Source organism: Muntiacus reevesi, chromosome 2 (genome assembly GCF_963930625.1).
Source record: "Muntiacus reevesi chromosome 2, mMunRee1.1, whole genome shotgun sequence".
In the NCBI taxonomy this organism is placed as follows: Eukaryota; Metazoa; Chordata; class Mammalia; order Artiodactyla; family Cervidae; genus Muntiacus; species Muntiacus reevesi.
The window spans coordinates 10,601,875-10,628,131 of record NC_089250.1 but is presented as its reverse complement, the minus strand read 5'-3'; the positions used below and the strand labels follow the sequence as shown (position 1 = coordinate 10,628,131).

Genomic DNA, 26,257 nt, shown 5'->3' with positions numbered 1-26,257 from the left:
AAAATGAAGTCTCCTTTTAAAAAATAATGAGATATAACTAATATATAACACTGTGTACATTTAAGGGGACCACATATTAATTTGATACATCTATATATTGCAATGTGATAGCCATTGTAGCATTAGCTAACGGCTCTATCGCTTTATGTAATCATTATTATTATAGGGACAAATAAGATCTAGTTTCCTAGCAAGTTTTTAAACACAGTTTTGTCCTTTTTTAAGTAAAACTCTAATTCAGTGGTTCTCAAGCTTTTTCATCTTAGGAACCTTTAAGTAATGGAGGACCTTCCTGTATCGCACCTCAAAGGTGTGTGGCTCAGATGGTAAAGAGTCTGCCTGCAATGGAAGAAACCCAGGTTCAGTCCCTGGGTCTGGAAGATCCCCTGGAGGAGGGCATGGCATCCCGCTTCAGTATTCTTGCCTAGAGAATCTCGTGGACAGAGAAGCCTGGAAGGCTACAGTCCACTGGGTCGCAGAGTCGGACGTGACTAAGTGATTAACACTTTTTTCACTGTATAGCACAGGGAAATCTGCTTAATGTTATGTGGCAGCCTGGATGGGAGGGGAGTTTGGGGGAGAATGGATACATGTGTATCTATGGCTGAGTCCCTTTGCTGTCCACCTAAATCTATCACAACATTGTTATTGGTCATTCTTAAATATAAAATAGAAAGTTGTTTTTTTTAAATTGAGGACACAAACGTTTTTGTTTGAGTTTTATCTGTTGATATTCATATTGACTCATACTGATTCTCATACCTACTTTTCTATTCAATCTGTTGCAGTAAATGGTTTTGGTTGTAAGATGTGAAGGAAACTCAGCCTCACAATATATGTAGCTGGGAAAGAGAGAAGTTAACATCCTTTTCGGGCCTCCCAGGTGGCTCAGCAGTAAAGAATCCACCTGCCAATGCAGAAGACACTGGTTGGATCCCTGGGTTGGGAAGATCCCCTGGACAAGGAAATGACAACCCACTTCCGTATTCTTGCCTGGAGAATCCCATGGACAGAGGCGCTTAGAGGGCTACAGTCTAAAAATGTTCACAAAAGAGTGGAACACGCCTGAGCCACTAAACGACAACTATAGTCTTTTTGTTTGCTGTGGCTATTCCTCTTTGGTACTACACCAAAACTCAACAGATGTCATTTTGTAAACATCAGTGACAGTGTGGAATCGGAAGCTGTATCAATGAACCCATTATACTCTATTAAAATCCATTGGTCTGTCTTGATTTTTGCATAATGTTTCTGTCTACAGGGCTTCCTTTGTGGATCCATGATGTATCCCCAAAGCAGAACTTAGTGTATTTGTTGAAGAACTTTAAACACACATGCATGCGTGCACACACACACACAGCCTGCTCCTTAGAGCAGCGGTCCCCAGCCTTTTTGGTACCAGGGATCAGTTTTATAGAAGACAGTTTTTCTGTGGATGGAGGGGTGGATGGTTCCGGGATGATTCAAGCGCACTACATTTATTGTGCACTTTCTTTCTATTATTCTTATATCAGCTCCACTTGAGATCATCAGGCATTAAATCCCAGAGGGTGGGGACCCTGGCTCTAAGGGGCTCCCAGGAGTGCTTTCTCTTGGTCCGAACAAGGTAACTCTCACTGGTGGCGAGAGCTGCAAGGGAGGGTGGGGGCAAATGCCCCAGAGATTCCGGCTCTCCCCCTGCCTCAGCGGTCAGTTCCCTGTTTCCTCTTGGTGATCCTTCCCCAATCGTGAGAGAAGTTTAAAAACATATATATCTGACTAGAGCGGGCAATGCAGTTCTACTGGCACAAATGACATTTGGTCGCAGTACAGTTACATGCGTCAAACACACGTTCAGACGTCTGATAGTAATGGCTGACAGAGGTTTAACATTTTCTTTGTGCTCTTTCTATTTTAATTAATCTGAAAAACACCTCACTGGGGCTTCCCTGGTGGCTCAGGGGTAAAGAATCTGCTTGCCAATGCAGGAGACACAGGTTCGGTCTCTGGTCTGGGAAGATCCCGCATGAGGAGGAGCAACTAAACCCAGGCACCACAACTATTGCGCCTGGGCTCTAGAACCCGGGAACTGCAACTACTGCAGCCCACACGCCCCAGGCACTTATGGAGCCTGTGCTCCGAAAGAGAAGCCACTGCAGTGAAAAGCCTAAGCACTGCAACTAAAGTGTAGCCCCTGCTTGTTGCAACTAAAGGAAAGCCTGCACAGCAATGAAGACCCAGCACAGCCAAAATAAAAATAAATGATAAAATACAAAACAGCACATTGATGTGGTTGTTACCATAAGCCCCATTTTACAGATGAGGAAATAGGCCGTAGAGATAAGTAACATGTCCCAATCTACCCAGCCACTCAGTGGGGCAGCTGGAAATGATGCTCTCCAGGCACAACCATGAGACCTCCTAGAGCAGCCCGTCTGGTCTCCCAGGCTTCCAGGTTCTTGACTAGCCCCAAATAAGGCATAGAATGCCTCCTCCTCACCAGCTTCTCAGGAGACCTAGCATGTTGCTAGACTCTTTGACAGAGAGGAATTAATGCCTGTCCTTGATGAGCAATGTCCTAGAGGCTTAGAGAGTTAAAGATACTTGAGAGCTGGACTCAGCCAACTGGCAGTTTACTCACCTGGCAGAATCTGGTCTATGGGAAAAAGGAGAGAGCCACAATTAGCGAATAAAAACCACCTTTCCTTTTCCTGAAAGTTATATTGGAGAAGGATTCTACTTTTAGAAGATGTAAAATCTAGAATCAAAAGGACCTCTAGAAGCAAAGAATGGATCGATTCTAGTTACTTTGTATTTAAGTGAGTTCTGGAGTGTCCTTGTTTTAAAATGTTATATACATTTTGAAGTTTTATAATAACCAAAGGTGGTGGTTTTCAGGTCTTAAATGTCTCCAAAAGGAAAAGGCTTGCCTTGAGAGCCTTTCTAGCTTAAAACAATGCTTCAGCAAGCCCTTACTTAGGAATCATGAGCCACCTTGCTCTTTCTCAAATGGTTCCACTCAGAGGTCATTGCTATTTACTCCCTGCCAAATGGCCAGGCTACTCTCAACCCTGCTGCCTCCCAGAATTCATCTCTAGGCAAATTTGCCTTGTGGCCTCTCCCAGTTGATCTGCTTTGTGCTCTTGAGCCCGGGGACAGATCCAGAGGCAGTAACACACTTGGGCAGTATTTTCCCTTTGGACTGCCAGCCTGACTCAGACCCAGGTGGATGGTGATTCAAGTTGAAACAAACATGGGCTTGTTCCAAGCCTTTGGTTTTGATCTGCAGGGAGACTTTGTAATGTATGCCAGGGAAAAGCAATTTGAAAAATAATAATAATGTGCAGGGAATTGTTACATAAGACCTAAGACTGCTTTAGGGTCCCTTGGCTGGGCTGTTTAAAATGCTGTATTGTGAGAAGAAAAATGTAAAGCGGAAGAATATTACCACGAAGTTTTGGTATAAAAGCATAGCCTTTTAAATGAGGTTGGAGTTGAAGTGCTCTTTTTAAATGACTTTGAGGCCATCATCTGTCGGCTTCTCAATAAGTCAGCCCAATGGCTGATGTTGGTTTCACCCAGATGGTGAGCATGCTGGAGGGTGATGAATTACAAAGCCAAGAAGAAACTTCTCATTCTTGTTCTCATCCTCTGGTGAGAAACTATTGCAAGCAGACTCTTTACCAACTGAGTCATCAGGGAAACCCATATGACGTATAATATAATATAATAATATAAATGATATCCTTTAAAAGACATTGGGTATAAAAGGAGATGTCTTGAGCTCTAAGTTTATTTATGTGCTGTGCTTACTCTCTCAGTCATGACCGACTGTTTGCGATCCCATGGACTGTAGCCCACCAGACTCCTCTATCCATGGGGATTCTCCAGGTGAGAATGCTGGAGTGGGTTGCCATGCCCTCCCCTAGGAGATAGTGCCAATTCAAGGATTGAACCCAGGTCTCCCACATTGCAAGAGGATTCTTTACTGTCTGAGCCACCAGGAAATCCCAAATTGATTTATAGTTTAGGTAAATTTTTGCTTAAGACAACATAGACCCAAATCGACATCAAGGTCATTTATTTCTCCTTTCCCATCATTCAACCAATTTTAATCTATAGAATGAGGTGGATCATTGTAAAAAATTATCCAATCTCATTAAAATTTTATAAAACATGAACTCTTAAAATGATTGCTTCAGTTCTGCATTTATTAACGTAATGCTGATGTATCATTTATAGAAAAGTTACTTATACTCCAGTTTTTCTCTGGTTAAATATTTTTATGATTAACATAAAGCATATTTAATGCTCATAAGTCTAAGAATATGTATAATAACAATCTGCTTAAAATAAACTATCTTTTTCTGCATCCCCGAATTAAAATTTGTCATTAATAAGCAAAATCAATACTTTAGGTATTGAATCTAGGTGGAAGGTGTATGGATATTTCCTGTAAAATTCTTTCAACTTTCCTACATATATGAATTTAAGTAATAAAAAGTTGTCAAAAAAAACTAGACTTACCTGATGTAACCTCTCTAACTTTTTCATTAAAATACCTGAGAAGATACACAAAAGGCCAACAACTGGAAACAGTGCTGGAAACTCAGGGGGAGAGAGAATGCTGTTTGCAGCACTGAAAGACAAGCGCACTATTGTGTCCCTGGGGGAGGGCTGAGGGACACACTCTGGGGCTCTGTGTGCTGCGAATTCTAAACTAAAGCAGCAGGGCTAACAGCAGCGAAGCAAGAGGCATCGATTCACCTCCGCTGCCTGCCCAGAACAAGGAGCTCTCTTGGACTAAAACACCAAAGAAGCATTCAACCACTGACTTGTGCATATGAGTTCTTTTGTGAGCTGGACAGAGCTTTTCCACTGACCCACTCCCAGCCCCACCAGCCGCTCCTTTCTTTCCATATCTATCCAGAAGGTAAAACTTCTGCCAGAGCGCAGGCAGGTAGTAATCTGCTTCAAAATAGCATGAGTTTTTAGAGAATATGGTCAAGAAGAAAGAAAGAGTGAGCCTCAAGGATAACATCTGTGGGGGCTGTGCTCAGCCGACACAGCCCTGACTCTTTGTGACCCCTGGAATGGAACCAGCCAGGCTCCTGTCCATGGAATGTTCCAGGCAAGGATGCTGGAGTAGGCTGCCATTTTCGATTCCAGAGGATCTTCCTAATCCACGAATTTAACCAGCGTTTTCTGCTTCTGGCAGATTCTTTACCACTGTGCCACCTTCCCAAGGTCACCAGAGAGCTGGAGACAAGGGCCAACTCTTTGTTGCAGCTGGAGAACCTGCACTCTGAGAAGAAAAGGCTCTGGTTCCCTTAGGGCAAAGGATTGGTGACCATAACTTGGGTTTTAAATTCAAGCTTTTATGCCAAGCAAGTCTAAAGCTACATATTTATTATCCTTTTGATCCCTTCATTTTTTTTTTAATTGCAAATAATTTTTGACCTACATTCATTCCTGCTATCTGAAGCATGTGGAAATTTTTTTTTCATTTATTTTTATCAGTTGGAGGCTAATTACTTTACCATACTGTAGTGGTTTTTGCCATACATTGACATGAATCAGCCATGCATTTACATGTGTTCCCCATCCCGATCCCTCCCCCCCCCCCCCACACACACACACTCCAGTCCCCATCCAATCCCTCTGGGTCTTCCCAGTGCACCAGCCCTGAGCACTTGTCCCATGCATCCAACCTGGGCTGGTGATCTGTTTCACCCTCGATAGTATACTTGTTTCAATGCTATTCTCTCAGAATATCCCCCCTCCCATTTTGTTTTAAAAGTCTTTCTTCTGCTTGGTATCATTTCCCTACAACCTAAAACCTGTTACTTTTTTTTTTCTTTGTCAGTGACTGTCTATTGGGAAAGAGTTCTTCAATTGGTACTCTGTAATGTCTTTACCTTCATTTTTAAAGGAGGTTTTCAATGGATATAGTAGTTTAGCTTGACAACTTTTTACCCCCCTAATTGCCCTTTCAGGACTAAAGATATGATTCTGGTGTTTTCTGGTCTTCATGATTTCTGAGAGAATTTAGCCTTCGTTCTTACCGTTGTTTCCCTGAAAGTAACAATTTTTCACTATCTGGGTGCTCTTAAGATCTGTTCTTGGTCTTTGCTTTTTAGCAGTTTGATTCTCATATGTCAGGGTTTCCCAGGTGGCATCAGCAGTAAAGAATCTGCCTGCAGGAGACGCAAGGGATTCAGGTTCAATCCCTGGGTCAGGAAGATCCACTGGAGTAGGAAATGGCAACCTGCTCCAGTATTCTTGCCTGGAAAACTCCATGGACAGAGGAGCCTGGTGGGCTACAGTCCAGGAGGCCACAGAGAGTTGGACATGACTGTTCAACAGTCCCACCCCAGCTGTTTTGTATTTATCCTGCTTGGAATCCACTGAGATTCTTGACTCTGTGCGTTGGTATCACTAATCAACTGAAGAAATTTCTCAACCATTATTTCTTCACATTTTTCCTGTGCTCCACTGTCGTCTCCTTGGATTTTAATTACAAGTACAGTGTTCAACTACTGCTGCTATTGTCTTGCAGAACTCAGATTCCATGGCTTTTAAACCTCCTTCCCTCCCTTTATTTAATTTTGAATCATTTCAATTGACTTGTCTATAGGCTTCACTAACATTTTTTTTTTCCGCTGCTGTGTCCAGTCAGCTAAGTTCACTGAATGATTCTCATATCTGTTATATATTTTTTTTAACATTTTTAAAACCTCCAGTTCTCTGTGGATTTTGCCCATCTACTTGTGCAATGTCCATTTTCTACCCACTAGAGCCCTTAGCATTTATCATTTATTAGAGTTATGTAATGAACTTCCCTGGTGGCTCAGATGGTAAAGCGTCTGTCTACAATGTGGGAGACCTGGGTTTGACCCCTGGGTCGGGAAGATTCCCAGGAGAAGGAAATGGCAACCCACTCCAGTACTCTTGCCTGGAAATTCTCATGGATGGAGGAGCCTGGTAGGCTGCAGTCCAAGGGGTCGCTAAGAGTTGGACACGACTGAGCGACTTCGCTCACTAGAGTTATGTAAAGTCCCTGTCTGGTAAGCCCAACATCTACGCCATCTCTGGATTTGCTTTTATTGACTGTTTCTTTTTTCAACCCTAGCTCATATTTTCTTACTTCTTTGAATGTGTCTTAACTTTGGATATTAGACAAGACATTGCACATAAAAGATAAATGCAGAAGGAAGTTAATAATATTTGTTTCCAGAAGAGTGTGTTTCATCTATTCAACATGGCCCTAAGGTTAGGGGCCTGAATTCCTCTAGCCCGTGTGTGAGTCGCTCACACACTGTGTGAGCATCTTGCATTGCAGGCAGATTCTTTACCCTATGTGCTACTGTCTAACCTGTAGTTGAGCTGAGTATGGACTTTGCTTCAGGTTTGCTACCTTCAGGTTACTAGCTTCAAATGTTTAGAGAGAAGAGCTAGCACTTTCCCTTCAGCAGGGCATGGGACCTTGCAGTTCTCTTGTTCTGTAGCCAAGTTACCCAGCTTGTTAAATCATGGGAGATCTCTCTCTGCTCTATAGGCTAGCTGCTAGCTTTTGGGGTCCATGGGAAGTTCTCTTTGTTTTTCATCTATGATTCCCAATCAGGGCTTCAGGAGGTCTCTCTGCAGCCTACCCTCAGGCTTTGGAAGCCTATGCAGTGCTCTCAGTGAGAGACTGGTGTCAGCACTCTGACATCCCTTAGCCATAGGAAGCTGCCAGCCAATGCCTTGCACTGAATGAAACCTTTAGAAGTTTCTCTCAGCTCTTTGCCTGCTCCCAGGCTTTGGCTCAGCACCAGTGTGTATTCAGTGAAAGCCCATGGGATAGAGTTGACAGGACTATGAAGACTTGATCTGTGGATAAGGTTCCTTGGGATTCTAAGCTGTCATGACAACCCATGTGATGCATTAATATAATGGGATACAACTAAAGTCGCCTTCAAGGAAATACTGCACAGACTCTTCCAGATAATTGGAGATAATAGGAGTAAGAATAGGAAAGACTTACTTTGTGAGAGTAGCTTAACTTTGATACTGAAGTCTGACACGGGCAACAGAGTAAAGGACACTCGCATGCAAATCAAAGTGAGTAACATGTAAAAAGGATCATCCATCATCATCAAGAAGGGTTTATATAAAAGATGAAGATATTTTTTAGAATTATTTATGTTTTCATTTCTGGCTTTCCTGGGTCTTCATTGCTGTATCCAGGTTTTCTCTAGTTGCGGCAAGCAGGGGCTACTCTTCTTGCAGTGCATGGGCTTCCCATTGCTGTGGCGTCTCTTGTTGCAGAGCAGGGACTCCGGGAGGCATGGGTTTCAGTAGCTGTGGCTCGTGGGCTTACTTGCTCCACAGTATGTGGAATCTTCCCAGACTAGGGCTCAAACTGATGCCTTCTGCATTGGCAAGCGGATTCTTTCCCACTGAGCCACCAGGGAAGCCCGAAGATGCAGATTTAACTTTAGAAAACCAATAAATGGAATTAATTAACAAATGAAATAAATCCTATAATCACCTCAACATATCCAGAAAAATGTATCTGATAAAATTCATTTCCATTTACGATGAAAAATTCCCAGCAATTGTGAGTAGAAGGAAAATTATTTGTAGACAACCCAAAATCCTTCCATAAACCTCAGATGTGATGATGAGTCACTGGAAGTTGCCCTTTGAGTTCAAGAAAAGACAAAAATGTTCATTACTATTATTTTCAATTCAGCATTTTAGAAGTGTTCCTAGGCAGAGCATTAAAGCAAGAGAAAGGCACAAAAGTTTGATGACTGGAAAGGAAGAAACAAAACTGGCATACTTCACACATGATGGTTGTGTTTATACATGAAAGAATGTAATTCAGAAATACAATATTAGAGTCAGTAAGAAAGTTTAGCAAGGTAGCTCTACATAAAATCAGGACACAAACTCCAATTGTATTCCTGTAAAGTAGCAAATTCTTAAACTTATGATTTACGATAGCATCAAACAAAAGTCAATTATCCATGAATAAATCAGACTAGGGATATACAAAACCTTTAGAGGAAAAGAAAAAAAAATTCAGAGACATTTATCGATTTAAATGGGCTTCCTACGTGGCACAGTGGTAAAGAATCTGCCTGCCAATACAGGGAATGCAGGAGACAATTGGGTTCAACCTCTTGGTTGGGAAGATCCCCTGGAGTAGGAAATGGCAACCCACTCCAGTATTCTTGCCTGAGGAATTCCATGGACAGAGGAGCCTGGTGGGCTACAGCCCATAGGGTTGCAAAAGAGTTGGATATGACTGAAGCGATTTAGCATGTAGCATGCTTTTTAAGGTGAGTTAGTACAAAAACATTTGACATGGATCTAATCTTACAGGATTGTTCTAACCAATAGTTTCTATTTCTCTGTAAATCTAGAGTTAATGAAAGTGAGGTATAACGTGTGTTGTTGAGAAATCATTACACAACAAAGGAGATCTTAACTCACCCAAACTAGTGGGTTATTTCTCCAGTTTATTTTATACGTGGAATTAACAGTTAACTCTGAGGATAAAATCCAACCACAGGGAAATAAAAGCCTGTCCATCCAGAAGCGTGTAAGTCAGTGCTCACAGCAGCATTTTTCGTAGCCGCAAAGTGGAAACAACCCAAATCTCCATCAACGTATGAATGGATAAATGGCTTAGCCACGTACTGTTTCTAGTTTGATCATCAACAGAAACGGAAGAACTGACAAGTGCTGCAACATGGATGAACCGCAAAAACATGACATCACATGAGAAAAGCTAACCACAAAGGAGCACACACTGTGTGACTCCACTTACGTGAAATACCCAGAACAGGCACGTCCACACAGACGGATATTACACTGGGGGCTGCCTGGGGCTGAGGGAGAGGAGGGGGCCATAGGTGGTGACTAAGGGATGCAGGGTTTCTTTTGAGGGGTGATGGAAATGCTCTAAAATTGACTGTGGTCACAGGTGACACCTCTCTAGACTAAGAGATACTGAACTACACACTTGGAATGGGTGAATTATATGATATGTCAATTATATCTCAATAGCTTTTTAAAAAATCCAAAGGCACGATCTAGATGATGCTCTTAATTCTTTATTTTGGATGTACATAATATACTCCATCTGAGGATCTCCTTGCTTTTACAATATATCTCAAATGAAGACAAGAAGGCAATGCCTAAATTCAACGGGTTTGTATAATACCATTTCTGCAACAAGTTATTCTGAAATTCACAAAATAAATATACACAGAACTCTACAGCCGGTCACCAAAGGGAAGATGAGAAATGATAATTTTCTGGAACCTTCCATTAAACATTATCCTCTGATTTTATCTGGCTTACCTCATCATGGTAATACAGCTATCACTAATATATATATGTGTGTGTGTGTGTGTGTGTGTGTGTGTGTGTGTGTGTATATATAGTTCAATACAAAAAAAAAGTCTCTCAACTTGTGTGAAAAAGGATGCACATTTCTCCACTTTCCTAAGGATAAATAACATAAGTAAAAATATATAATGCAAATCACAGAATGACAGAGTTTAAGAAACGAGTGCATTATAAAGATAATAAAACTGGAGTAAATGACTTGTAATGAAAATACAAAAGAAAACTATGAAAATGAGTGTCCTCAAACGCTTTAACCTACATATTAACTGTCCACACATTCAATTTCATATGTACCTGACTTGGGAGTTGACGTACCTTGCTCTTTATTTTTTTGTAATAAAGTTTTATTAAAGTATAAAGGAGATAGAGCTTCTGACATAGACATGAGAAGGTGGTCGAAAGAGTACCCCCTTGCTAGTGTTAGCAATGGAGTTATATACTCTCCAAAGAATCCAAGGAATGTCTGGAGGTTGTAAAGACCTCACCAGACCTACTCCCATAATTTACATTTTAAGATAACAGAATTGGCCAGAAGGTTTAATCCAGAAACTGTCCTCAGGCAGGATACATCCTTGTAAAGATCAGACCTACTCCCATAATTTATGTTTTAGAAAGTGAAAGTAAAGTCGCTCAGTCGTGTCCAACTCTTTGCGACCCCATGGATTGTAGCCCACCAGGCTCCTCCATCCATGGGATTTTCCAGGCAATAGTACTGGACTGGGTTGCCATTTCCTTCTCCAGGGGATCTTCTTGACCCAGGGATTAAACCTGGGTCTCCCCGAGTTGTAGACCTAATTTATGTTTATGTCTAATTTATGTTTTAAGATAACAGAATTAGCCAGAAGGTTTAATCAAAGGCTGTCCTCAGGCAAGATACATTATTGTTATATAATCCTAAAGAATGTAGAGGAAGCCCGGGCCGGGCCGCTGGAGCATGAGGGACCACTCGAATTCCGTCTGGAGTCTTCTTTGAGCTCGCAGAGTAGACATCATGAGCAAAGCACACCCTCCTTGTCCTGAAGGATCCCGGACAAGGCCCCAAGATGAAAGGTTGTTGCTGAATCCCAAAGACGTCCGGGTTCTTGGTCTCCGGAGGAGAAGAATTCAATCCGGGGCCAGAGACGAGGCTGGATCGCTCAGAACGTTTGTGTAATAAAGTTTTATTAAAGTATAAAGGAGATAGAGAAAGCTTCTGACATAGACATCAGAAGGGGGCAGAAAGAGTACCCCATACCTTGCTCTTTAAATCCTGTATCTCATCTTCTAAATTGGCATGGTTGCGTGCCATGACTTCCAGTGCAGCGTCCAACATAGACTGCTTTTTGAGGGTATCAGCCACTTCTTGCCGAAGTGGCAGTCTCACAATTGCCTAATAAGATGCTGTGTCACTGAGTTTATCAAATCACTTTACTATGACGTTGTGTTAATAATAGATAACTCCCACATATGGACTTTGAAAACTATCACCACACACAGCAACTCACCTCCTTTTCCCTCCTCACTGAATCTGGTTACAGACACAGAAGGGGCCACCCTCCGGCCTTTCTGATATTAAGTCACTCAGACAAAAGATGCAGACCCGCTGTCCACGCCGTGCCCCTCCCAATAAATCTGCAGAACTTCACCACCCCACAACCAGAAAGAAATGGGTGTGAATGTGCAACAAGTGGTGGAATACGCCACCCTGTAGAACATGTTCCCTCTTTCTTTATTAGAGGCTTTGATTAACTTCAGATATCTTCACATATTCCAACCAGTGCTCAGATCTTTCCAACAGACTCCTATCCCAGCAAAAAAAATTAGGCCATTCCCTTGTGGCTTATCTATTTTACGTCTAGTAGTGTGTCTATGTTAACCCCAAACTCCTAATTTATCCCTCCTCCCCACTTCTGCTCTTGGCTGACCACAAGGGCCTCCTGGGGAGCACAGGGAGCTCTACTCAACATTCTGCAGTCACCCACCTGCGAAAAGGAACTGGAAAAGGATGCATGTGTGTGTAACTGAATCGATTTGCTGTACGCCTGAAACTAACACAAAACTGTCTATCAACTATGCTCCAATATAAAAGAAAAATCAAATTTAACAAAAGCAGTTGCTCCCATGGCCCTCAAGGAGCCTCGTTATCCTGTCCTCCACATACCTGCCTCTGGACTGCAGCCCCTACAGCCCTCTCCCTGACTCACTCCATTCCTGTTGCCACCCTTCATTTTTATTGGGCAATCTGCTATTCAGATGATAGTAATTGATCCTTAAAATGAGAATTATGAGCAAATTGTTTGTAAACATCTTCTAAGTAAATAGCATAAATAGCAGCGGGAAGATTAAAACAAGGAAGAGTTGGTTAAAGTTCACCACTTGAGTCCCAAATTATGATTTAATGACAAGAATATTTCAATGACTTGTCAATGAATTACCAATTAGTGACAATTCTTTAAAGAGTTGAGAGGCCGTAAGAAGAAATGATTCAAGACTGAAATGTTTTCCAAGTTAATTCAAATTTACATGAATAGAATGAAAATTATACCAACAAGTATGACAAAAAGGTATGACAAGCTACCGAAGCCAAAGTACTATATATATAAGTGGTAGCATCTGAGAAACATGGAATTGACTGTCAAGGTAATCCATGTAACTGAAGCTTAGTTTCAAAATATCCATTTTAGGTTTGAGCATTTCTTTTATCTGCTTCATCATTATACCGACATGCGGTAACATAAAGATTAAAATTATTATAATAGTAAAAGACTAAATTACTAATATCTGTCTATATTAAAAATTTAGAACTTAATCTCTTAACACTTCACCAGCGACACAATATCTCCACTCCAAGTGGAGCGTCTCTCGGGTCTAACTTTTATTTGCTGGATATAGAAGGTGTGCTTTTAGGCTTGTTTAGAGACCATATAGTCACAGCCTGTGTATTTTTTCATTCAACTAGATTCACCATTTAGCTAGAATCAACAATCATTTTGAATTTTCTTTTAGGAAGTCTGAAAATTATTTCTCCTTCTGGATACTTGCTTCTGCTTTCTCATTTTCATACGGACAAATTCTCTCTTTAAATGATTGCATTTGTTGATTAACTCCTATTTCCCGTCTTAGGCTGGCTATTTCATCCTGCAGCACGTGGTTTTTGCATAACAGATCTTTTGCTTTTCTGCCACTATCAGGAACCTAAGTGAAACAAAGGAAACTTGTAGTTAGTACTCAATGAAATGACATTTCACTATTTCCTCTGAAATGAAACACTAACCTGTATCTTTATACAATGAAAAGACTGCAGCAAGTGGCTCTCCAACCAGAAAAATTAAGATTTGATTCAAACCTCAAACTTTATACAAGCAGAAACTCCCTAAGGTTCAAAAACTCAATTGAAGACAAAGAATCCATGAAAGGAAAAAGAAATCCCAAGCGACTTTTCAAGAAGCTCAGAATGGAAAAGGCTTTTCTCTGAACCACAGCAAACCTAGAAGGCTTAAAATAAAGGATCTGTAGCGTTGACTACACTTAAAACTTGCATCCGATATGGAATATTTATACAATGGAAAACTACTAAGCCGTGAAAAAGAACAAAATAATGTTGTTTGCATCAACAGAGATGGACCTAGACATTATCACCCAATGTGAGGTAAGCCAGACGAAGACAAATATTATATCATACTGCTTATATGTGGAATCTAAAATGAATTTGTTTACAAAACAGAAAGAGATTCACATCCACGGCTGATTCATGTCAATATATGACAAAAACCACTACAATACTGTAAAGTAATTAGCCTCCAACTAATAAAAATAAATGGAAAAAAAAAAACAGAGACTCACAAACACAGAAAACAAACTTCTGGTCACCATGGGGGAAAGGAGGGTAGGGGGAGGGAAAAATAAGGTTGGGTTTAACATATACCATTATATACAGTCAAGTGTATGTAAAATAACCAATAAGGATCTACTGTGCAACATTAGGAACTACACTTAATATTCTACTAGAAGAATCTGAAAAGGAATGTGTGTGTGTGTGTGTGTGTGTGTGTGTGTTACTCACTCAGTCATGTCCAACTCTTTGCAACCCGACAGACTGTAGCCTGTCAGGCGCCTCTGTCCATGGAATTCCCCAGGCAAGAATACTGGAGACGGCAGCCATTTCCTTCTCCAGGAGGTCTTCCCAACCTAAGGATCCAACCCAGGTCTCCCGCTCTGCACGTGGATTCTTTACTGTCTGAGCCAGCAGGGAACCCCCATTTACATAATATACACACATATATACATATAGGTCTCAATCACTGTGCTATATACCTAAAACTGACACAACATTGTAAATCAACTGTGATTCAATAAACACCACCATTCGCTGCCTTTAAAAACACTGCATCTGATACCTCCTATACAGTTACTTCACAGTAAGAGCCTTAGCTCTCTATATATTTAAATAGATTATATTTTGTACAGAAATTGTTTTCTTGAGAATATGCCACATTTCTAACATTTTAATAGGCAATTACAGACTTCTACCTACTGACAACTGTACTAAGCACTTCTACAAACATCAATTATCTCATTAGCGATAATGATTCTGGAAAGGAAGAAGTTAAAACTATATAAGTAAGCTGCAGGCTTTTCACCAGGTCTTCTGACTCTATTAGGCCTCTTAGATCAAACCACAGTTACTTCTCTAGTACAAACATATCAGTACAAAATAATCCACCTATTTCATTCATGGTATATACACTAATGGAAAATAAGGTAAAATTTAGAGAGCTCTTCTTAGAGAATCATGAGGTTACTTTCTGTAGCAATAACTTTCATTCTCTCTTCATACTGTTTAAAATAGTAAGATGGGGGAAATACAATGAAAAACATAATAATTATCACTAAATGTATACTATGGCACATCTATCACTGTTTTCAAAAGTTCTTTGTACGGAAACAGGACACTACACAGAGCAGAGGGTTCATTTTCTCACAAGTACAAGAATGACTTCCAAAGTATGGTCTTTGGACTGCCTATAGTTTTCCTCCTTACCTTCAGTGGAGGTGATAAACTAACCTAATGATCTATCAAGGGAGGGAAATCACTACCAAATACCAGAATATGTGCAAGTAGCAAGAGTTTTTGAGTTTTATTCCCTTGTTGGGAGGGAGACTTCTATAAGTTGATTCTAAAAAAAGACCTTGTTAAAGTGTTGAAAAGTGTTTTTACAACTGATGTTGCAGCTTTTACGAACTGAAAAGCTGTAAATGATGTGAAAAGGCCGTTGACAGGGCACTGGTTACAGAAATGAGAGTGGAGCCAGGAGCGGACTCTGACTGAGACACTGGTGGTGATGCGGGCATGGAGGGACAGACGTGCTCCCCGCAGAGCAGAGGGACTTTGTCGGGTAGGGCAGTCGACGGGGGAGCACACGTGGTCTGCCTGGCCTAGACCGCAATCAGGGTCCCAGCTCCTTCGAGACAGTCGCAAAAGATCTGAGATCAGTTCCTATGGAAAATATTAAAGACCTCTCCTTGGATGAGGCCACTGTGTGTCCCTACCTGACTGATGTAGACAAATGGATCTGAACTACACACAGTGCGTTCCTGAGCTCTCCCCGAGAGGTTTCCGTTGTGGGGGATCTGCTGCGAGGACCTCGGGGATGGGTCCCGGTCCGTGTCTGAGAGGGACATTGGCTGGGGAATGAATTCCTTTGTTCTGAGATGCCACTCGAGAACTCAGCAGCATGAAGGACAATCAACTTCAAGAGTGTTTGGTTTCTACCAACTGCTGGAAAAAAATTCTACGGGGAGCATTCCTGAACCTCTCGAGGATGCCAGTTAACACCAGACCTTGAGGACTCTATTGTGAGGGAGAACCCAGCTGGGAAAGCTGGAGCCAGCTCTGAGCTGTTCTCGGGGCAGGTGGACTGACGGCTGACGGGCACAGAGGTAGGGGGTCCACGACCCTCACCCACCTGCCAGATTGAAGGCCAGGGGAAACTTGATGTAAAACTAGGCACAATCGTCCCTCCCCATGCCCCTTCTCTTCTAGACCTATTCACTCAAGGCAGAAGGATCTGTCGCCTGAGGCGAGTGGAGAGCTTAACCTCCAGTTTCTACAACAATCTCAACCCTGTGGTTTCTCAATAACCATCCTCATGGAAATGAAATGCAAAAAGGCAATATGGTTATCTGAGGAGGCCTTACAAATAGCTGTGAAGGGAAGAGAAGCGAAAAGCAAAGGAGAAAAGGAAAGATATTCCCATTTCAATGCAGAGTTCCAAAGAATAGCCAGAAGAGATAAGAAAGCCTCCCCCAGCGATCAATGCAAACAGGGGAAAACAACAGAATGGGAAAGACTAGAGATCTCTTCAAGAAAATTAGAGATATCAAGGGAACATTTCAGGCAAAGATGGACTCGATAAAGGACAGAAATGGTATGGACCTAACAGAAGCAGAAGATATTAAGAAGAGGTGGCAAGAATACACAGAAGAACTGTACAAAAAAGATCTTCACGACCCAGATAATCACAATGGTGTGATCACTGACCTAGAGCCAGACATCCTGGAATGTGAAGTCAAGTGGGCCTTAGAAAGCATCACTATGAACAAAGCTAGTGGATGTGATGGAATTCCAGTTGAGCTATTTCAAATCCTCAAAGATGATGCTGTGAAAGTGCTGCACTCAATATGCCAGCAAATTTGGAAGACTCAGCAGTGGTCACAGCATTGGAAAAGGTCAGTTTTCATTCCAATCCCTAAGAAAGGCAGTCCCAAAGAATGTTCAAACTATCGCACAGTTGCACTCACCTCACACGCTAGTAAAGTAATGCCCAAAATTTGCCAAGTCAGGCTTCAGCAATACGTGAACCGAGAACTTCCAGATGTTCAAGCTGGTTTTAGAAAAGGCAGAGGAGCCAGAGATCAAATTGCCAATATCCGCTGGATCATCAAAAAAGCAAGATAGTTCCCGAAAAACATCTATTTTTGCTTTATTGACTATGCCAAAGCCGTCGACTGTGTGAATCACAAGAAACTGTGCAAAATTCTGAAGGAGATGGGCATACTAGACCACCTGACCTGCCTCTTGAGAAACCTGTATGCAGGTCAGGAAGCAACAGTTAGAACTGGACAGGGAACAATAGACTGGTTCCAAATAGGGAAAGGAGTACGTCAAGGCTAATTATCACCCTACTTATTTAACTTCTATGCAGAGTACATCATGAGAAACGCTGGGCTGGAAGAAGCATAAGCTGGAATTAAGATTGCCAGGAGAAATATCAATAACCTCAGATATGCAGATGACACCACCCTTATGGCAGAAAGTGAAGAGGAACTAAAAAGGCTGTTGATCAAAGTGCAAGACGACAATAAAAAAGTTGGCTTAAAGCTTAACATTCAGAAAACTAAGATCACGGCATCTGGTCCCATCACCTCATGGGAAATAGATGGGGAGACAGTGGAAACAATGGCAGACTTTATTTTTGGGGGCTCCAAAATCACTGCAGATGGTGACTGCAGCCATGAAATTAAAAGACACTTATTCCTTGGAAGGAAAGTTATGACCAACCTAGATAGCATATTAAAAAGCTGAGACATTATTTTGCCAACAAAGGTCCGTCTGGTCAAGGCTATGGTTTGTTTCTCCAGTGGTCATGTATGGATGGGAGAGTTGGACTGTGAAGAAAGCTGAGCACCGAAAAATTGATGCTTTGGAACTGTGGTGTTGGAGAAGACTCTTGAGAGTCCCTTGGACTGTAAGGAGATCCAACCAGTCCATCCTAAAGGAGATCAGTCTTTGGTGTTCATTGGAAGGACTGATGCTGAAGCTGAAACTCCAGTACTTTGGCCACCTCATGCGAAGAGTTGACTCATTGGAAAAGACCCTGATGCTTGGAGGGATTGGGGGCAGGAGGAGGAGGGGACGACAGAGGATGAGATGGCTGGATGCATCACCGACTCGATGGGCATGAGTTTGAGTAAACTCCGGGAGTTGGTGATGGACAGGGAGGCCTGGCATGCTGCGATTCACGGGGTCGCAAAGAGTCGGACACGACTGAGCGACTGAACTGAACTGAACTGATTGTGTGAGCTACTGACGTGACCTTCTCCTCCCTCTGATTGAAAAATTGCACCCAGCTTTTCAGGATTATAGAATTCTTATTTCTGGCCTTGTTACTTGCGGGAATTTTGAATTGTTTTGCTTTTAAGAAGTAACTTAAAATTTCCTATAACACCAAACAAAATGACACTAAATAAATGGTACAACACTAAATAAAGTGGTACTTCTCCAAACAAAGGGGATATTATAAATAATATTGATGAAATAGTGTTAGAAATTTGAAATTTTCACCAAAGATTACTCTGCCTGATTCCGATTATTTCTCATAGTCCGCAGTTCCATTTTGAGTGCTGGGAGAGTGAGTTCTAGTTGTTGTTTCAACTTCTTTACTATATTTGTCTTCTTTTCTTAGCTGCTCCCTAATTTTTTCATTCGACATATTAGCATTTCTTCTATTCTTTTCTTCTTTCTTTAAAGTGAATCTGAAAAATTTAGAGAGTTCTTCTTAGAAAATCAAGGGATTATTTGCTGCTACTGCAATAATTTGGGTTCCCTCTTCACAATCTTTAAAATAATAAACATGGGGGGAATACAATGAAAAACACTCAATAATGATCACTGTTTTCATGCAGAGGCTTAGGAATAAAATTGCATAAAATTTTGTTTTTATTTGTCTTGAGAAAAATGGCTACTTCATACATCTGTGGGTGGGAACGTAAAGTCATATAAACTTTCTGAAGAATAGCTAAGAAATATAGACCACAGACCTTTCTAAAACTTCTCATACTTTAACCAAGTAAGAGAATATTATTAAAGAAAAATGTATTCAAAGTAATTTAAAAGGTAGAAATGAATTTATAGAAAAGACATTCCTTGCAGTATTAAACAGAATATAGAAAAGTGAAAAACAACCGAAAGTCAATTTGGTAAATAACTATTGGGGTCTCCATTATGGTGGACTCCTGTATGGTCATGAAAATGATGATTTGGAAAAATATACATTAAATTATTAGAAGCATTCACTGTTAAGAACCTGCTACATTATTTCCAAGAATTTCACAGTCCACAATATGTTTTCTCCCCTGTAAAACCCAAGAGGATAAGTTAGTCCTTATAACACACCTACATCTCTGTAGTATTAAACGAAGCAACAGTTCAAATATTTCTTTAAAAGCGAGATGTATGGTACCTCAAGCTGCCCAGTTCTCGTTCCCACTCTGCTTTCTGGTGCTCTAACTGTGATTTCACTTCTTCGCTTTCTGACAGCTCTTTTTGTAGCCCACAACCCTTACTTTTTAATTTGTGGGGTGCTCCTCTAAGGAGTTCACAGTGGCTTCTTTGAAAATCTATTAATGTTTCATGGGACAAAGTTGCATCCCGAATTTTCAACTTGCGACCGGAATCTGCATGACAAAGAAAACAAAGATAGAAACAAACAAACAAAAATGTATGTGAGTAAAATTTGAATATAAAGGACTGTGCCTTTCACAGTCACTCATCCAGGCACTGAACAAATACTAAGTGTCTGTAATGGGGAATAGACACTTCACTGGAGCAAGCGTGAAGAGAGACCCTGCGTCCAAGGTAAGAGAAACCCAGGTAAGACGGCAGAGAGGGGATCAGGGGGCAGACAGACTGAAACTATAGTCATGGACAACTAGCCAATCTGATCACATGGACCACATTGTCTAACTCAATGAAACTAAGCCATGCCGTATGGGGCCACCCAAGACGGAAGGGTCATGGTGGAGAGGTCTGAAAGAATGTGGTCCACTGGAGAAGGGAATGGCAAACCACTTCAGTATTCTTGCCTTGAGAATTCTATGAACAGGATGAAAAGGCAAAGAGATAGGACACTGAAAGATGAACTCCCCAGGTCAGCAGGTGTCCCATATGCAACTGGAGATCAGTGGAGAAAGAACTCCAGAAAGAATGAAGGGATGCAGCCAAAGCAAAAATAACCCAGTTGTGAATGGGACTGGTGATAGAAGCAAGATTCGATGCTGTAAAGAGTAATATTGCATGGGAACCTGGAATGTTAGGTTCATGAATCAAGGGAAATTGGAAGTGGTCAAGCAGGAGATGACAAGAGTGAACATCGACATTCTAGGAATCAGAGAACTAAGATGGACTGGAATGGGTGAATTTAACTCAGATGATCATTATATCTACTACTGTGGAAGGAATCCCTTAGAAGAAAAAGAGTAGCCATCATAGTCAACAAAAGAATCCGAAATGGAGTCCTTGGATGCAATCTCAAAAATGACAGAATGATGTCTGCTCGTTTCCAAGACAAACCACTCAATATCACGGTAATTCAAGTCTATGCCCCAACCAGTAACACCAAAGAAGCTGAAATGGAACAGTTCTATGAAGACCTACAAGACCTTCTAGAACTAACACCCAAAAAAGATGTCCTTTTCATTACAGGGGACTGAAATGCAAAAGTAGGAAGTCAAGAAACACCTGGAGTAACAGGCAAATTTGGCCTTGCAGTACAGAAGGAAGCAGGGCAAAGGCTAATAGGTTCTGCCAAGAAAACACACTGGTCATAGCAAACACTCTCTTCTAACAACATAAGAGAAGACTCTACCCATGGACATCACCAGGTGGTCGACACCGAAATCAGACTGATTATATGCTTTGCAGCCAAAGATGGAGAAGCTCTATACAGTCAGCAGAAACAAGACCGGGAGCTGACTGTGGCTCAGATCATGAACTCCTTATTGCCAAATTCAGACTGAAATGGAAGAAAGTGGAGAAAAACAGTAGACCATTCAGGCATGACCTAAATCAAATCCCTTAGGACTACACAGTGGAAGTGTGAAATGCATTTCAGGGACTAGATCTGATAAGCACAGTGCCTGATGAATTATGGATGGAGGTTCGTGACATTCTACAGGAGACAGGGATCAAGACCATCCCCAAAAAGGCAATGCAAAAAAGCAAAATGGCTGTCTGAGGAGGCCTTCCAAATAGCTGGGAAAAGACAGGAAGCAAAAAGCAAAGGAGAAAAGGAAAGATATGCCCAGCTGAATGCAGAGTTCCAAAGTATAGCAAGGAGAGATAAGAAAGCCCTCCTTAGCAATCAATGCAAAGAAATAGAGGAAAACAAGAGAATGGGAAAGACTAGAGATCTCTTCAAGAAAATTAGAGAAACCAAGGGAATATTTCATGCAAAGATGGGCTCAATAAAGGGCAGAAATGGCAGGGACCTAACAGAAGCAGAAGCTGTTAAGAAGATGGCGAGAATACACAGAACTGTACAAAAAAGATCTTCATGACCCAGATAATCACGATGGTGTGATCACTCACCTAGAGCCAGACATCCTGGAATGTGAAGTCAAGTGGGCGTTAGAAAGCATCACTACGAACAAAGCTAGTGTTGGTGATGGAATTCCAGTTGAGCTATTTCAAATCCTCAAAGATGATGCCGTGTAGGTGCTGCACTCAATATGCCAGCAAATATGGAAAGTCCACCAGTGGCCACAGGACTGGAAAAGGTCAGTTTTCATTCCAATCCCAAAGAAAGGCAGTGCCAGAGAATGCTCAAACTACCGCACAATTGCACTCATATGACATGCTAGTAAAGAAATGCTCAAAAGTCTCCAAGCCAGGCTTCGGCAACATGAGAATCGTGAACTTCCAGATGTTCAAGTTGGTTTTAAGAAAAGGCAGAGGAGCCAGAGATCAAATTGCCAACATCCGATGGATCTGAAAAAACATGAGAGTTCCAGAAAAACATCTATTTCTGCTTTATTGACTATGCCAAAGCTTTTGACTGTGTGGATCACAATCAACTGTGCAAAATTCTGAAAGAGATGGGCATACCAGACCATCTGATCTGCCTCTTGAGAAACCTATATGCAGGTCAGGAAGCAACAGTTAGAACTGTACATGGAACAACAGACTGGTTCCAAATAGGAAAAGGGGTATGTCAAGGTTGTATATTGTCACCCTGCCGATTTAACTTATGTGCAGAGCACATCATGAGAAACGCTAGGCTGGAAGAAGCACAAACTGGAATCAAGATTGCCAGGAGAAATATCAATAACCTCAGATATGCAGATGACACCACCCTTATGGCAGAAAGTAAAGAAGAAGTAAAGAGCGTCTTGATGAAAGTGAAAGAGGAGAGTGAAAAAGTGGCCTTATAGCTCAGTTTTCAGAAAACTAAGATCATGGCATCCGGTCCCAACACGTGAAGTGGGCAAATAGATGGGGAAACAGTGGAAACAGTGTCAGACTTTATTTTTCTGGGCTCCAAAGTCACTGCAGATGGTGACTGCAGCCATGAAATTAAATGACACTTACTCCTTGGAAGGAAAGTTATGACCAACCTAGATAGCATATTAAAAAGCAGAGACATTACTTTGCCAACAAAGGTCCATCTGGTCAAGGCTATGATTTTTCCAGTGGTCACGTATGGATGGGAGAGTTGGACTATAAGAAGACTCTTGAGAGTCCCTTGGACTGCAAGGAGATCCAACCAGTCCATCATAAAGGAGATCAGTCCTGGGTGTTCATTGGAAGGACTGATGCTGAAGCTGAAACTCCAATACTGTGGCCACCTGATGCGAAGAGTGGACTCATTGGAAAAGACCCCGACGCTGGGAAAGATTGGGGGCAGGAGGAGAAGGGGACGACAGAGGATGAGATGGCTGGATGGCATCATCGACTTGATGGACATGGGTTTGGTTGGACTCTGGGAGTTGGTGATGGACAGGCAGGCCTGGCGTGCTGCGATTCATGGGATCACAAAGAATCGGACACGACTGAGTGACTGAACTGAATAATGTGGAAGACACTATTCTAAGGTCTGAAGATAAACAGACGCCCCTGGCTCTTGTTTAGCTTGAAGTCTAGTACAAGAGAAAGAAAAATCAAATAATTATGACCTCAGGATAGATACTACCAGAAAAGAGAGTTCTATGAAAACAGAACAGAGCTTGACACAGACTGGGTCCAGGAAACTTTTCCCTGGGGAAGAGATGTCACACTGAGAAATGAAGGATGAGCAGGAAGTGGTAAGCAGAGTAGGAGGAACAACCCTGTGGACAGTCTCCAGCTGCCATATGTCTCTAACCTAGGCAGAGTGAACAGCTACCGATTTACCTTCCTGAGTGGAGCAAGCAAAAACAATACATCAAACAATGGTTTTCATGACAAAGGACTTCAGGGAATGAAGGACAATGATCCCGGAAACACACGAGGTTAGCCTAAGGGACGCCCCAGCTCATTGCCTGGAGAGAATTTCCAGGCCCTGACACAGGGAGAAGGAATGGCAGCTCAGTCCACTGGCCTCCCCAAGTGGAGGTGATGAAGATGAGAATCTGGGGAAACCAACGCGGGCAGAGATCACAGGTCAGAACCGTGGAGAGGAGAGGGTGGAACACAGAACAAAGACCCTGGAGATCTGAGGACGAGTCCCTTGGATATTAAGCAGAGGAACGAACAGTGCACATGTGTGAGAAACCACCTGAGACCAGGGAGAGACCATCTGAAAAGACTACAGGAGACCGTGCCTAGTGCTCGCTCACTCCTAGGAACTCTATCTATTCTCCTGAACCAGCCTGGAAAAACTCCTACGTACCAGCAGAATGAACAGGGCAGTCAGCAAGGTCTTGCCTCCAAGGCAGGAAATAATGAGCCCTAGCCCCAGGGCCCCTCTGGATGCATCGAGCAAATCGTGAGAAGCAAGAGCACAGAAGGATCTCTGGAAAACTCTCAATATTTGGAAAGTAAATCACACGGATCAAAGAGCTAATGAAAAGAGAAAGGACAAAGTATTTTGAACTGAAGGAAAATGAAAATGCTAATACCAGCAGACATTTTAGGGAACTGACAAGCTGATTCTAAAATTCAGTAGAAAGAAGGGTAAAAACTAAAACCAGATGGAACTACACAATTATGACCTTTAACCATACAGCCAAGAGAGGCAACAGTTGGGCTTTAAGCAAGGGGGTAGCATGATGAGACCTGAATGTTTAAAAATCGGCAATAATTACAGTTGCTGTGCAGACCGAGGTTCTGCCAGGTGGAGTGGCAGGGGAAGAAGTCCTGAGATTATTTCAGTTACTCTAGGAGGAAAATGATGCTGACCTGACCGTGGGTGAAGGCACAGGAAAGAAGAAGCATCAACAGAACGTGCAGTGTGTGAGAAGGATCACAGGCCTGTGGCTCAGGGTATACACTCACTTTCATGTCCTTTTAATGCAAAACATACTTCTGAGATGCACAGCACTGTAACATATCTCTGGCTCTAGAGCAGAACTGACAAGGTGTGCATATATCACTACTCTATACACAGACAGGCTTTCTGGTAACATTTACACTGCGGTCCTACCTTTACACCCCATGTCGAGAGGTTCTACTTGCAATGTGGAATTCGTGGAGTAAAGCACGTCGCCATCCTCAGAAACAGTCTCAGACGATTGAGTTAAGTCATCGAGGTCGTTCACGTAATCAATTTGTTCTTTGACCTACATGTAAATAATACTGTTTCACAATGTCCTTAAAATATGTATAAAATATACAAAGTGTACAGAGGTGATAAATCTCTGTATCAAACCAGACATTTCTTAATAGAAGAGATTTGTGTGCCTACCATGCTCCTCCATCCATGGGATTCTCCAGGCAAGAATACTGGAGTGGGTTGCCATGCCTTCCTTCCCAACTCAGGGATCAAACCCAGGTCTCCCACTGCAGGCCGATTCTTCACCACTCAGCCACAATGAGATACCACCTCACACCGGTCAGAATGGCCATCATCAAAAAGTCTACAAACAATGAACGGTGGAGAGGGTGTGGAGGCTGCTGGTGGGAAGGTAAATTGATACAACCACTATGGAAGATGGTATGCAGATTCCTTCAGAAACTGGAATAAAACCACCATATGACCCAACAGCAATCCCACTCCCAGGAGTATACCCTGAGGAAACCAAAATGGAAAAGACACATCCACTCTGATTTTCATTGCAGTGCTATTTATGATAGCTAGAACATGGAATCAACTTAGATGGCCATTGACAGATGAATGGATGAAGATGTGGTGGTACATATATACAAAGGAACATTACTCAGCTGTAAAAAGGAACGCATTTGAGTCAGTTCTAATCAGGTGGATGAACCTAGAGTCTATTATACATAGTGAGGTAAGTCAGAAATATCATATACTAATGCATATGTATGGAATCTAGAAAGATAGTACTGATGAATTTATCTGCAGGGCAGCAATGGAGAAACAGACAGAGAAAAGACTTATAGGCACGGGGGAAGGGGAAGAGGGGAGAGGGTGAGATGGATGGAAAGAATAACATGGAAACTTACAATTCCATCTGTAAAACAGATAGCCAATGGGAATTTGCTCTATCACTCTGGGAACTCAAGAGGGGCTCTGCAACAATCTAGAAGGATGGGATGGCGAGGGAGATGGAGGGGGGTTTGGGAGGGAGCGGATGTGGGTGTACCTATGGCTGATTCTTGTTGATGTATGACAGAAAACAACAAAATTCTGGGAAGCAATTATCCTTGGTTAAGAATAAATGAATTTTTTACAACCCTATTTGAACATTCACAAGGCGGACTGTTTCTTTCCCTGTAAACAGTACACTGACGACTCTAATTTCCTATCTATGTCTTCTGGAATGGCAGGTAAAGATGAAAGGAATGATCTAGACATTTAAAAAAAAAAGGAGTAAAACGATGATTATCCACGTTGAAGGTTTAAAAGTTTTCAAATACATTTATGATGATCAAGCAGGACTCAATAATCACACCGGGAAAGGAAGAAGAAACTAAAAAAATCAAGTAACCACAATGACTAACTTTCTGATATGGAAG

General features: G+C 41.9%; 1 protein-coding gene across 1 annotated transcript in view; it reads right to left on the bottom strand.

Annotated features, from left to right (window-relative positions):
• Positions 1-12,841: 12,841 nt before the first annotated feature.
• LOC136158991 (POTE ankyrin domain family member A-like) overlaps positions 12,842-26,257 on the bottom strand; it is a 58,415-nt gene continuing 44,999 nt past the window's right edge. The window contains exons 13-14 of the mRNA XM_065920829.1: positions 24,762-24,897; positions 12,842-13,557 (exon numbers count right to left, since the gene is read on the bottom strand). Of these exons, the coding sequence (XP_065776901.1) occupies positions 13,550-13,557; positions 24,762-24,897 (144 nt within the window). The 3' untranslated portion in view covers positions 12,842-13,549. The remainder of the gene's footprint in view (positions 13,558-24,761; positions 24,898-26,257) is intronic.